This window comes from Nanorana parkeri, unplaced genomic scaffold, assembly GCF_000935625.1.
Source record: "Nanorana parkeri isolate BGI_ZX_2015 unplaced genomic scaffold, ASM93562v1 scaffold1001, whole genome shotgun sequence".
NCBI lineage: Eukaryota > Metazoa > Chordata > Amphibia > Anura > Dicroglossidae > Nanorana > Nanorana parkeri.
The window spans coordinates 71,444-83,790 of record NW_017307269.1 but is presented as its reverse complement, the minus strand read 5'-3'; the positions used below and the strand labels follow the sequence as shown (position 1 = coordinate 83,790).

The window sequence follows — 12,347 nt, the reverse complement described above, 5'->3', positions numbered from 1 at the left end:
GTCAGGATTTAAGGCCCTCTAGGAGCCAGTATGCGCTTTAAAAAAACAAACAAACTTAAAGCTGGATGCTAGCTACAGTGTTTTAAGCTACATTGGCTACCTAGTTCCTGGCATGTGTTTCAGGCCAGGTTCAGACCATGCCATTTTCAGTTTTGCACCAAAACCGCACAACATCCACCTGAAAAAAAAAAAGCTCCTGCATCTTTTCGCACGACAGGCGTTTTCCTACGTGAAACGCAATACTTAGGTGTGAACAGTGGCCATTTCTGGTAGGCCTAGAAATTGCTCCCAATATGCGTGCCAACATTTGGGAAAAATTTACTTTTATGCATTGAGTCTCATCCAACTTGGTATACCATTTTCTATCCCACATTTGTGGTTCAAGCTTCTAGTGCTTTAGATCATCGAGACTTTACATCTTTTCCTTCTACTTCCAGAACTGGGCTTTGGTTTCTTGTGTGAATGCACAGATGTCAGATGACGTTTATGTTATTCTACTGCAGGGGTAGGCAAACTCCAGCCCTCCGGCTGTGGTGGAACTACAAATCCCATGAGTCATTACAAGACTCGCACAGCCACAGACATGACTACCGGGGGGGAGATACATCATGGGATTCGTAGTTCCACCACAGCTGGAGGGCCGGAGTTTGGTTACCCCTGTTCTACTGCATCCCTACTTGTGACCTGGCAAAGAGAAAACTGCTAGAAACACTAATTGCCTTTGCTGTCTGGAGTATTTATAGAAGGAACTCCATTAGTCGTCTGTATTTTATTGCTAATTGTAGGTCTACAAAGTTCTCTGCATGCAAGATGTCCTGACAACACTGGGAAAAAGTCGTTGTGACATTTAAAAAGGATCTGAATTGTGGAAGCTGTGCTCTTAATAAAAAATAAAGCAAGTAGAGGGCAAAGGACTAGTCACTGTTATTACATGTAGACTGCCTGCAGCTGATCTTTTCACTAGGGATGCACTGGTACCGGTTTTTCGGTATCGAGTAAGAGTACCGATATTTTTTGGTACTCGCCAATACTGATACAGAAAGTTCCATTAAGTAAGCCAGGCGGCATGTAATGACGCGTTGACTGGCTCCCTGATTGGTCAAGAAGCTGGCCAATCAGGAAGCCGGACAACGCATCATTACACTGTGCCCAGAATTACATTTTACCCAGAATCGCCGTACATTTACAATGAGAGCTGCAGATTTACAAATAAAACTTTTGCAAATATATATTAAAAAAAAAAAATCTGTTTAAATCTCATTAGGTGTATTCCACTTTGGACTGGAGCTACGCTCCAGTTAAGACAACAGTGTTAATGTTTGTAGTTGTGGGTTGATGGCTTTATAGCCACCTGAATCAATAATACATGTAGTGGACATGTCATGGATTACATTTTGTAAGTCACACAAGGTGTGTGTGTGTGTGTATATATACACACACACAAACACGCACACACTGAGTGGCCAGATTATTATGTCCAACCCATCAGTACTTCGTTGGGCCACCTTTTGCTTTCAATACTGCGGCAATTCTTCTTGGCATTAACTCCACGAGACGTTGAAAGGTGATGTGAGGAATCTGACGTTATAGCTGATTTGCCTACAAACGTCAGGTGGTCATAATAATCTGGCCACTGAGTGTATATGTAGTATGTATATCCCATCATTTTCATGCAATTATACTGTACAATACTACTCCTGCTTTTTGCATTCAGGTGTGTGTGTGTGTTTGTGTGTATTTTGCTTACTCTGTATTCTTGTTCCTATGTTAACAATATATACATTCTTTTTTTTATCATCTGGATTTTTATTGAAAAGCATAAGAGTGACAGTCATATAAAACCATACTTTGTACAGGTTCACATATATTCCATAGAGCGTAGCAGTACAGAGTCATTGCTAAATTTCTGATAAAGTATTGAGTGCTAATCAAAAAGCTCTAAGAAGGTACATCAAATGGGCCAGACATTGGGTCCCTTGATTGCTTTCGGGGGGATAGCTGTTGGGATGGCAAACGAGATAGGCAAATGCGGAGTGTTTAGTGTCTAGCTTCCTGTTGGGGAAAGAAGAGGCTTCCCGTTAGCAAGTTCAAGGGAGGTCCCGCTATCGAGGTGGGCTGCAATGCATCCCAAAATCGCTAAGGTAGGATGCAATGAAAAAAGAGGTGAAAGGGGGGGTGGGGGGTGGTAAGTTTTTGGTGGGGGGGGGGGTGGTCAGGTGGATCACTACAATATATACATTCTTATAATAGAATACAGTTTACACTGGTTACATTATTAATTCGTTTGCATTGTGAACCACCTTGTATGGCAAGTTGTGTTATCTTTTTTTCCCAAGTTCTTGATTTGGATGTTGGCTTTCCTAAATGCAGCTATTGACATTCTATTGTTCTACCACACCTGAGGTGTTGCAGAAAGAACCGGATGGAAGAATGCTGAATATCCATTATCTCTAATCTCATAAATAAAGTCATAGGTGTAATTATTTTTTTCAATAAACCGGTTCAGTTGACTTGTTTGTAAAATTAAGTGTTTTGTATTTTTATGCATTACAAATCCCTGCATTCACTGTCTATTTACAATACAAAGCATATACTGACTATACACATTAAATAGCATAACAGTCTTCAGCCATTTGTTTTTAAGCTTAAAGAGCTGAAAGAATTGGCAACACTCCTGAGTGATGCATTGTTTAGATTAATGAAGGCAATCATTACCCTAAAAAAAAAAAAAAAATCCTTATTTGGAAGAATCCTGTATTAAGATACAAAAATACAGGCAGAGCTAGACAAACTTAAAGGATAAGTGCATTTGTCCTTTGGTCCCCCTTAAGTTGTCACCGACCCCTCCCTACCCCTGCACAAATGCATAGTTGCCGAGCTCTTATGGGTCTGGCCGCCATTGTTTACATACTACGACGGAGGTCTCTGATAGCTGCACCTGTGCAGTACGTCACCATTGACTTTTTTGGCACCCATCCTACTGCTCCCAGCCAAGAGACAAGCTCCATAGAGCTTAATAGGGATGTACTACTTAGGCGTGGCCAGGAGAGGGAGATGTCTGCAGCTGGTTGTATACATACGACACAAGTGTAATCATTTTACTTTTCTTAGTCTAAATAATAAAAGAAATCTCCCAGATCAATTTTGGATAATATGTTGAAACAAAATAAGGAAGCAATACGAACTACAAAGATAATTCATACATCGCTATCTCAATGTCAGACAAAGGAGTATCAGTGGTAGTCTGAATCTCCGTAGAGTATCATAAAGAGGCTATCGGACAACTTACTAATAAATACTTTGGCAAATTGAAAATTACCACCAATTTTGCAGCATCAGTGATGCTCTTAGATCAGAATCTAGCTGAAAAATTGCTATTTATAAGATTCACAAGGGGACCTCTCTCGGGGGGTAGACCTGTTGTTGCCAGCTTTGGATCCCTTTTGTGAACCCCTAAGAGACTTAACTGATGGGCTGCTTTAGTCCTTGGAATTAAGCTTGTCTCTTTTATGTAAGAGATACCAAACACTGGTTGAAGTGTTATTGTTAACAGATTTAAACATTTTATAGTAGGGGCAAGTACATTTTTTTTTTGTGAACTCAAAAATACTTTTTCTTGGGGTTGCTCTCTCCAGAGGTGTGGCGCTTCTGTGGAGGCCAGATTTGCTACCACATACACCTAAAAACATACACACACAAAAAAAAACATCACATCCCTGTCTTTTAACCCAGCTGAGGCAACAACTGGTTCATCCAAAAAACCCAATGCCAAAACACAAGATGAACAACATTGTGTATGCAGTTCAGTTCATTGAGGAGTGCTCAGAATTGTATGTCGGTGAAACAAAACAGCAGCTACGCCAGCGTATGGCATAGCATAGAAGAGCTAACCCTTTGGTCAGGATTCAGCAGTATACCTACAGCTAAAGGAAAAAGGTCACTCCTTTGTAGATGGTCAAGTACGCATCCTAGACAGGGAGGAGAACTGGTTTAAAAGAGGTGTGAGAGAGGCCATTTTATATAAAAATGGAGAAGCCAAGCTTGAATAGAGGGGGGGGGGGGGTGAGACATCTATTGTCTGCCACATACAATGCTGTTTTAACACCTCCTAGCTCTAATTATGCAAATACCATCAACACATGGTTGTGACTAACCGATTATGTGGATTGGAACAACCTTCGCCATATTTATTCCCAGAGAATTTTTATACAAGTCATTCTGAATTGAGAAAGCTGGTTGGATGACCAGTGAAACGTCTTCAAGAAAAATACAGCAAGTCCAGTTGCCTTGACTTATTTTTTTACAGATACACATACACTTACCTAATATAAGTTGGTGGGAGGAGTGCCACATTTATGCGAATACTAACCCCTTTGACCCCAATATTTTATTTTTATTTTTTCTAGATGCCTAGACAATCTTATATTCATTGTTGATCATCCTATCCATGTAGTGGATTTTGTTCATTATTTGAATACTAATGATTATAATTTTGAATTTCCTTTTAAAGAACAAGACGCACCTCAATTATTTGTATGTAACTAATTGGCTTTTATGTTCATCCTGAAATTATTTTTCGGTATTGGAAACCAATCACCAAACATACTTTGCTTCATGCTGGACCTCGTCATTAGAGCAGTTTCAAAGGGACAATTCATTAATGCCCAAAGTAACTGCTCCTCATTAGATAGCTTTGAAAAAGCTCAATTTTTTAATGGAGGTTACAGTAGGATAGCAGTGCAAGAGAGCAGGTGGATAATACGCAGATACCCCTACTACATAGTGATATCTCTTTAAGAAAAATCTTGATGTCTGGAAGAGTTTATTTAACACGAAAAAATAAGACATTTACATGGTTACATACTATGGATTTGTTTTAGGTGTTGCATCTTGAGATGTTCTATTTCAGACTTGGACAACGCCCATACTATCCATTTATAGTACAGGTTGATCTTATACCATTGATAGTTAATTGCAATACTATGTAATTTATGTGATTTCTTGTGATAATTGTCACATACAGTATGTTGGCATAGCAGCCAGGTGACTATGTGCCCGTTTTGGTGATCACCTTTCTAAAATTACAACTAAAAACTCCTAATTTTGCCAAAATTGTATTAACATACCGTATTTTTCGCTCCATAAGACACACTCCCCCCCCCCCCCCCAAAAAAAAGTCGGGGGGAAATGTGTGTGCGAAACCCTATTGCCCAACGCCTGGAACATGCAGCTTCGGGCGCCGGGTGAGTAGTTTTCTGTACATTTAGCTCTGCTAAATGTACAGTGGGAGCCGCTGCTCGTTTAATACAAGTGATCTATTCAGAAAACCGAGCGGCGACTATCGATAACCCCCTCGCCGTGGTTTTCGAGTCCCCCGCTCCTCTGGGGAACCCGTGACCACAGGATAGGAGCTCAACATAAAGCCCCTAGAGCAGACGAAGAACGTTAGTTCTTGGTCTGCTCTGTGTGAACACTGAGACAGTGGCGCTGTAGTCACAGCACCACCTGCCTCCTGGGTCACTAACTGCAGCTTCTGTAACAGAACCTGCCTGTGTCCTATGGTCCGGTGCGCCTTATGGAGCACAAAATACGGTAATTCTAATATATGAATATTCCATATTCTGCCCGAATATTAACCTATGGTTTATTTTATTTTTTATTTTTTTTAAGGACCTAAAACGATCAGTGCCAGCAGGACTTGGTCTTTCCGAAACTCGAATGACTTCACATGGCTTTGATGGCGATAAAGAAGGAATCATTGAAGCCACACCTTATCAAAGTAAGAAATTTAATTCCCTTAACTTCATGACTTTTAATAGTGAGCATGGGTCTTTACAAATCAAGAATTTACTGTAGAGTTTGATTCATATGAAGGAAAAATACACAGGTGTGTTTTTGTATTTGTGTATCTGTATCAATATGCATAAGAATTAGTACATGCAACATTTTGTGATAACTCTTCTAAAGATTAACATAAAGTGGGGAATTTTCTTGTCACAAAGTAGCTATTTCACACCACAAACAGTGCGTTCCTGCCCTATTTGGTGCCAGAATGCACTAGATCGCATACGGGCCGGCTCCCTATGTTAAGGGACGAGAGGGGATGTGGTGGTGCAATGGCACCACAGCCACGCCCTCCAGCAGCCCCTGAAAGCAGGGAGCCGGCCAGGATGCGATCCAGTGCGTTTCGGCACCAAATGGGGCCAGAGCGCACTATTGTTGGTGTGAACAAGCCCTAAGCCTGAAGGTTCCAGGTTATTTGGCACTGTTGCACCTCACGTCTTCCCAACTTTTCAGAGCAATGTAGACTTTAGCTTTGTGAGCCAAGGAAATCCCAGCATTGATATGTTCCCTAATGAACATTCTTTTTTTTTTTTTTTTTTTAGTCTGTTTACAGCTGTCAAAGCTTATTCTAATTTAATAAATACTAGATTTTGTAAAGACACACGGTTAAAAATGTATACAGAGAACCCAAGAAGGATCCTCCTATTTTGATGGCTGTCCAAACTGATGCTATACCATGGATTTACAGGTTTGTCATATTGTAAAGTCCATCTCCCAGACGCACAGCTTGGATACAAATATGTGAACTGTGGTACCTGCCAAAATTCTTATTTTGTTTCAGCCAGTTATCTGTTCTAGACACGACTGTCAGCCAGCATAGCAGGTCCTTGACCTCTGGTGCAGCTAAGCTGTACAACTCGTTCAAGGACCCAGCCCAGCCTGCAGATTGGACAGTGAAGGAGCAGCTTCACATTGATGAAGTCATCCCTGTGCTTACCCCTTCTGGGGCACGTACACAGTACTTGACTGGTAGCAATGTTCCAAGCACTAGAGTCTGGATTGGTTGCTTCCGTACTTCCGTACTGCTGTCCATGGAATTCCGGAAATCAAATGTAAATACAGTAGAGAAAAAGTCAGGAACTTATACTGGCTGTACATTAAATTTAAGGTGTACCTGAAGTTTAAACTTTTTTTTCCAGATTTAACGCATTAGAACCCCTATCAGGTTTTCATTGTTGTCTTTGTTGTCTATAAGGTGGATTTATTCTCTCCAATTGTGCTTATCGCCAATGTCACTGGGAATTTATTTGGTTTTAGACTAGAAGCTAGTTTTGAAAGATGCTTCGTTTTGTTTTTTCTACCCTTGTTTTTTACACAAAATGTTTACTTGCTTGTGTTTTAAAAGCTGGCCATACACTCCAACAGAACAATTAATCTTGCCATCGCTGAGTCAACTAATATTGTCCTAAAGTACTTACAATGTCATCCAGACGTATTAAGCCATTTTCTTTTGTAGCTAGCACGTGACCATTCCAATATGTACAATTTTTCCCGACCGAAAATCCCATTCACAGCTATAATTTCGTTCATTCAGATAAGGAACGAGCAGTTTTCCTTCCTGCACCTTTTGATTTTCCTAGTCACAGTGGTCAAAACCAAGCGTCGGAGACGCCACTAACGATTAGAAAATCGAACAAACGTATCACAAATGTTAATGCTAAATTTTAGTTGTGTATGGCCAACTTAAACTGATATTAACGTCAAGAGGTTTTTAAGCTGATTAAATCACTTCCAATGGATGCTACTCCTTGATTAAAAGTTTTAGTTCCCTGCAGAATCAGCTGGTCCTCTGAGCTCTGGCCATGCTCTCCTGTTTTAGGGTGGTTCCTATATGTGTTCCTATATGTGCTAGTAAGCTGTGTGTGTCTCCATCAACACACAGTCACAGCAAAGGTGAGACACTCCCTACTCCTCCCTTCTCCAAGCTAGTAGATGGACAGCTGCTGGAAGACCTTGTACTTAACAGGAAGTTCTGGGAAGTCAAGGTGAATGAGTTGGAGCCAGCTGTTTGGAAACATAACTGTAAGTGCTTGGGCAAAAATGTAAAGAAATACAGTAAACTCCCCATTATCCAGCATTCAAGCAACCAACACACTCAAGCAACTGGCAAAAAACAAAAATGTATATATTTTTTTTTTTCTGTCGGCTTGAAAGTAAAAGATTTTTGTTACCAACTAAATTAAGTTGCTAACAAAATTCTTTCTCATCTTCCTGCCAGTCGGCGGCTAGATTCCATGGTCATCAGGAAAATGTAAACAATGGGGAGCAACAGCCAGCCTGCTGTCGGCTATTTCAAATATGAATAGCAGGCTGGCTGTTGTACCTGTCTACTGAGCAGAGGAGAGGACCTGAGAGAACTTTCTCCCTCAGATCTGCTCCTCTGCTCAGTAGGCAGGATTTCAATAGCCAGCCTGCTATTGGCTGTTTCAAATTGCAATAGCAGGCTGGCTGTTGTACCTGCCCACTGAGCAGAGGAGAGGACCTGAGAGAAATTTCTCAGATCTGCTCCTTTGCTCAGTAGGCAGGATTTCAATAGCCAGCCTGCTATTGGCTGTTTCAAATTGCAATAGCAGGCTGGCTGTTGTACCTGCCCACTGAGCAGAGGAGAGGACCTGAGAGAAATTTCTCAGATCTGCTCCTTTGCTCAGTAGGCAGGATTTCAATAGCCAGCCTGCTATTGGCTGTTTCAAATTGCAATAGCAGGCTGGCTGTTGTACCTGCCCACTGAGCAGAGGAGAGGACCTGAGAGAAATTTCTCAGATCTGCTCCTTTGCTCAGTAGGCAGGATTTCAATAGCCAGCCTGCTATTGGCTGTTTCAAATTGCAATAGCAGGCTGGCTGTTGTACCTGCCCACTGAGCAGAGGAGAGGACCTGAGAGAAATTTCTCAGATCTGCTCCTTTGCTCAGTAGGCAGGATTTCAATAGCCAGCCTGCTATTGGCTGTTTCAAATTGCAATAGCAGGCTGGCTGTTGTACCTGCCCACTGAGCAGAGGAGAGGACCTGAGAGAAATTTCTCAGATCTGCTCCTTTGCTCAGTAGGCAGGATTTCAATAGCCAGCCTGCTATTGGCTGTTTCAAATTGCAATAGCAGGCTGGCTGTTGTACCTGCCCACTGAGCAGAGGAGAGGACCTGAGAGAAATTTCTCAGATCTGCTCCTTTGCTCAGTAGGCAGGATTTCAATAGCCAGCCTGCTATTGGCTGTTTCAAATTGCAATAGCAGGCTGGCTGTTGTACCTGCCCACTGAGCAGAGGAGAGGACCTGAGAGAAATTTCTCAGATCTGCTCCTTTGCTCAGTAGGCAGGATTTCAATAGCCAGCCTGCTATTGGCTGTTTCAAATTGCAATAGCAGGCTGGCTGTTGTACCTGCCCACTGAGCAGAGGAGAGGACCTGAGAGAAATTTCTCAGATCTGCTCCTTTGCTCAGTAGGCAGGATTTCAATAGCCAGCCTGCTATTGGCTGTTTCAAATTGCAATAGCAGGCTGGCTGTTGTACCTGCCCACTGAGCAGAGGAGAGGACCTGAGAGAAATTTCTCAGATCTGCTCCTTTGCTCAGTAGGCAGGATTTCAATAGCCAGCCTGCTATTGGCTATTTCAAATTGCAATAGCAGGCTGGCTATTGAAACCCTGCCCACTAAGCAGAGGAGCAGATCTGAGAGAGAACTTAATACTAACTCTCAAGCAACCAGAAACCAGAGTTATGCGGCACCTACCCATCCCTGTGAGTGTCGGATAACTGGGAGTTTACTGCACTGTGCTTCACAATGTATATTTGTTCTGGATTTATTATTGAAAAAAGTTTAAGTGTTCAATAGTACTGTAAGTCTTTTCCTAATAGTTGTGGAAAGGACTCTAGACAGTGTATTTCTGAAAGTCTCACCGTGTCCATAAATTGTATGTAGATATTTGTACAAACAAAAACCAGTTACTTGAGTATTTTTATATATCCTTAAAACAAGCGCTACAAACCATGGAATGACAATGATGGTAATTAGGTGGATTCAATTTAGACTTTAAGATGAATTGAACTCTCCTAGGCAGATTCCAATTCTAATTAAAATGGGATAATACAGATAGCCATGGTGGCCTTTTTAGTGGACTGTTTTACTCTGCATGAGGCTGACAACATGCAGTTATGTCATTTTGTTACGCTCTGAAGTCTCCTGTAAATACTTGGGACAATTTAATCAGCATTGGTTTAAGAAAAAAGGTTTTGGACAGGGATATCATTCGCGTGATCACACATACCTCCTAAAAATCATAATTTTTTATTCAACTGATTACATTTCCTTGCACTGCATTTAAACAAAAATCAAATGAAAGATTCAAGCATATGCCTCATTAATTTTGTATGAGTAGGCCAGTAAAAGACACTGAATATTTATAATCTTATAATTCTACATGTATACCTAATGGAAAACTCTTGTATGAATCTCTTCCTATGGTTCACACTGGCTGACCCCTTTTAGTTTGGCACTAAGGACCAGTCAGTTGTAGTGCCAGAGATGAGAGCTGAGCGTTTGTCATTGTATGCTTACTCATACAAAAGTCATTGCCTGGCTCTAAAGGGAAAGATATTGTCCCCTTCTTTCCAGATCTGAGCAGAAGTAACCGCATGGGGCTAGCCTGGAGTGTTTATAAACTTTCGAGCGTTCTGCTAATCAGGCATTCTTAAAGCTGGTTCACACCAGGTACGTTGAGCTGCCTTGATCTACGCAGCTCCACAGGAGGGCACATAGAAATCAATTGTTCTCTATGTTCCCTGTTCACACCATACATGTGCTCTGGGGTGCATGGCTTAAAAATGCAGCACAATGCATATCACTTAAGTTCATGTAGAACGACACAATGTTTGTAATTTAAGTGAACTTAAAAGAGAAAGTTAACAGTGTGATGCACTTGCATCGTACCACCCCTACACAACATACACCAGTGTGTACACAGAACGTGGCTATCTTCTTTCCCTGTCTCCCAATTGTTATGCATTCTCAACCCAGACTTGTCACCACAAGGAAGCCCGCCCGTTTTAGTCATGATATTTAGCTGCTGTGCCTATAGACAGGAAGTTGGATACAGTTGTTTATTATACAAAGAGCTTTAATAATCTAAATGTCATCCAGTTGGGTTTTGCATGTGGTTGAATCATGTTTTGCTCTGGAGTGAAGAGCTGCACTACCTCCTTTTGTATATGGCTTCTCAAAGCTCTGTGCTTTTTTAAAGTCATCTCTTGTGTTTGCGGCCCTGGCCGCACAAAAATTCTGTATATCTGACATTTTAAAGGCCGACTGACTGTGGCTGTGAGGTAATGAGGATTCTAAAATTTTCTTTCTGTGCAGCCTGAGGCTATTTAAATATGGCAACTCCAGAATCTCCTCTATACCTACAATATAAATCAGGGCGCGACAAATCCTGGCTCCTCGGCCTTTGTCAGCCCCTTCACTGACCGCCGCATCAGCTCTGCTCCTCCTGTTCTTCTCCCCTCCTGGGAGCCCGCTGCGGTCTGTGTCCCCTTCGATCCCTGCTGTTCTCCCTGCCTTTATCAGCAGAGGCAGCATGAATCGCCGGGGTTACAGAACACTGCAGCCGTTGCCCTGCGGGGAAGAGAGAACGGCAGTGACTGCATTCCCCCGCTGCGCAATTGGGATTTTGCAATAGCCAGCCTGCTATTGCAAATTGAAATGGCCAATAGCAGGCTGGCTATTGCACCTGCCCACAGCCTGCTGTCAATCTGTAGCAAGCAGGCAGGGGACAGGTGCAATACCCAGCCTGCTATTGTCTATTGCAGGGCTAAAAATGTCAAGTCCTGAGCTACCATCCAGGCCTTAAGAGTTACCAGCCACCAGTTGCCCCACCTAACCCCTACCCTGCCCCGGCCTTAACTCCGCCCCTAAACACACCCTCTAATAATCTTATGATTCTTATCTTATGATAGTTGCCGCTTGTAAACGGCAGATTAGGGATTAATGCCGCAGGAAAACAAGTTTCTGACACCGGAATCTCTAATCACACCAGAAATATACTGTAGGTGTGGATGGGGCCTAATATACACATACACTAAAGGTGTCCATACACCTGCCGATTATCGTACGATAATTGTGGCTGATTCCGCCGTCGTACGATAATCGGCAGGTGTATGGGCAGCGTGCGACCGCTTCTACTGATTTTTGTCTTCCAAGCACGCTGGAAAACCTGCGAAAATAGTACGATTTTTGGCGGGTTGGTGGCGTAGTCGGAAGATGAATGCCGCACACTGCCCGCTCACCACTGCAATCATCAGAAGCCCTCCCCTCATCGAGGGCTTGCGATGATCGCAAGTACGATCTGCCTGTCCAAGATGAACATATCGTACGAGATTTTAGTGCCCTTACAACCATCGCACACCGATAGTCGTGCGATGGTCGTAAGGTGTATGGGCAGCTTAAAACACAATAAAACACTTCTCAACGTTACACCCCCCGCACAAATATAAAAATAAAATTCCCCCCGCACACAAAAAAATGA

The 12,347-nt window shown here is 42.3% G+C and overlaps 1 protein-coding gene across 2 annotated transcripts in view; it reads left to right on the top strand.

Annotated features, from left to right (window-relative positions):
• The window catches only part of ARFIP1 (ADP ribosylation factor interacting protein 1), a 90,546-nt gene that overhangs the window by 35,198 nt on the left and 43,001 nt on the right, over window positions 1-12,347 (top strand). For both annotated transcript variants that reach the window (XM_018567037.1, XM_018567039.1), the window contains one exon: window positions 5,671-5,779. In XM_018567037.1, coding sequence (XP_018422539.1) covers window positions 5,671-5,779 — 109 coding nt within the window. The remainder of the gene's footprint in view (window positions 1-5,670; window positions 5,780-12,347) is intronic.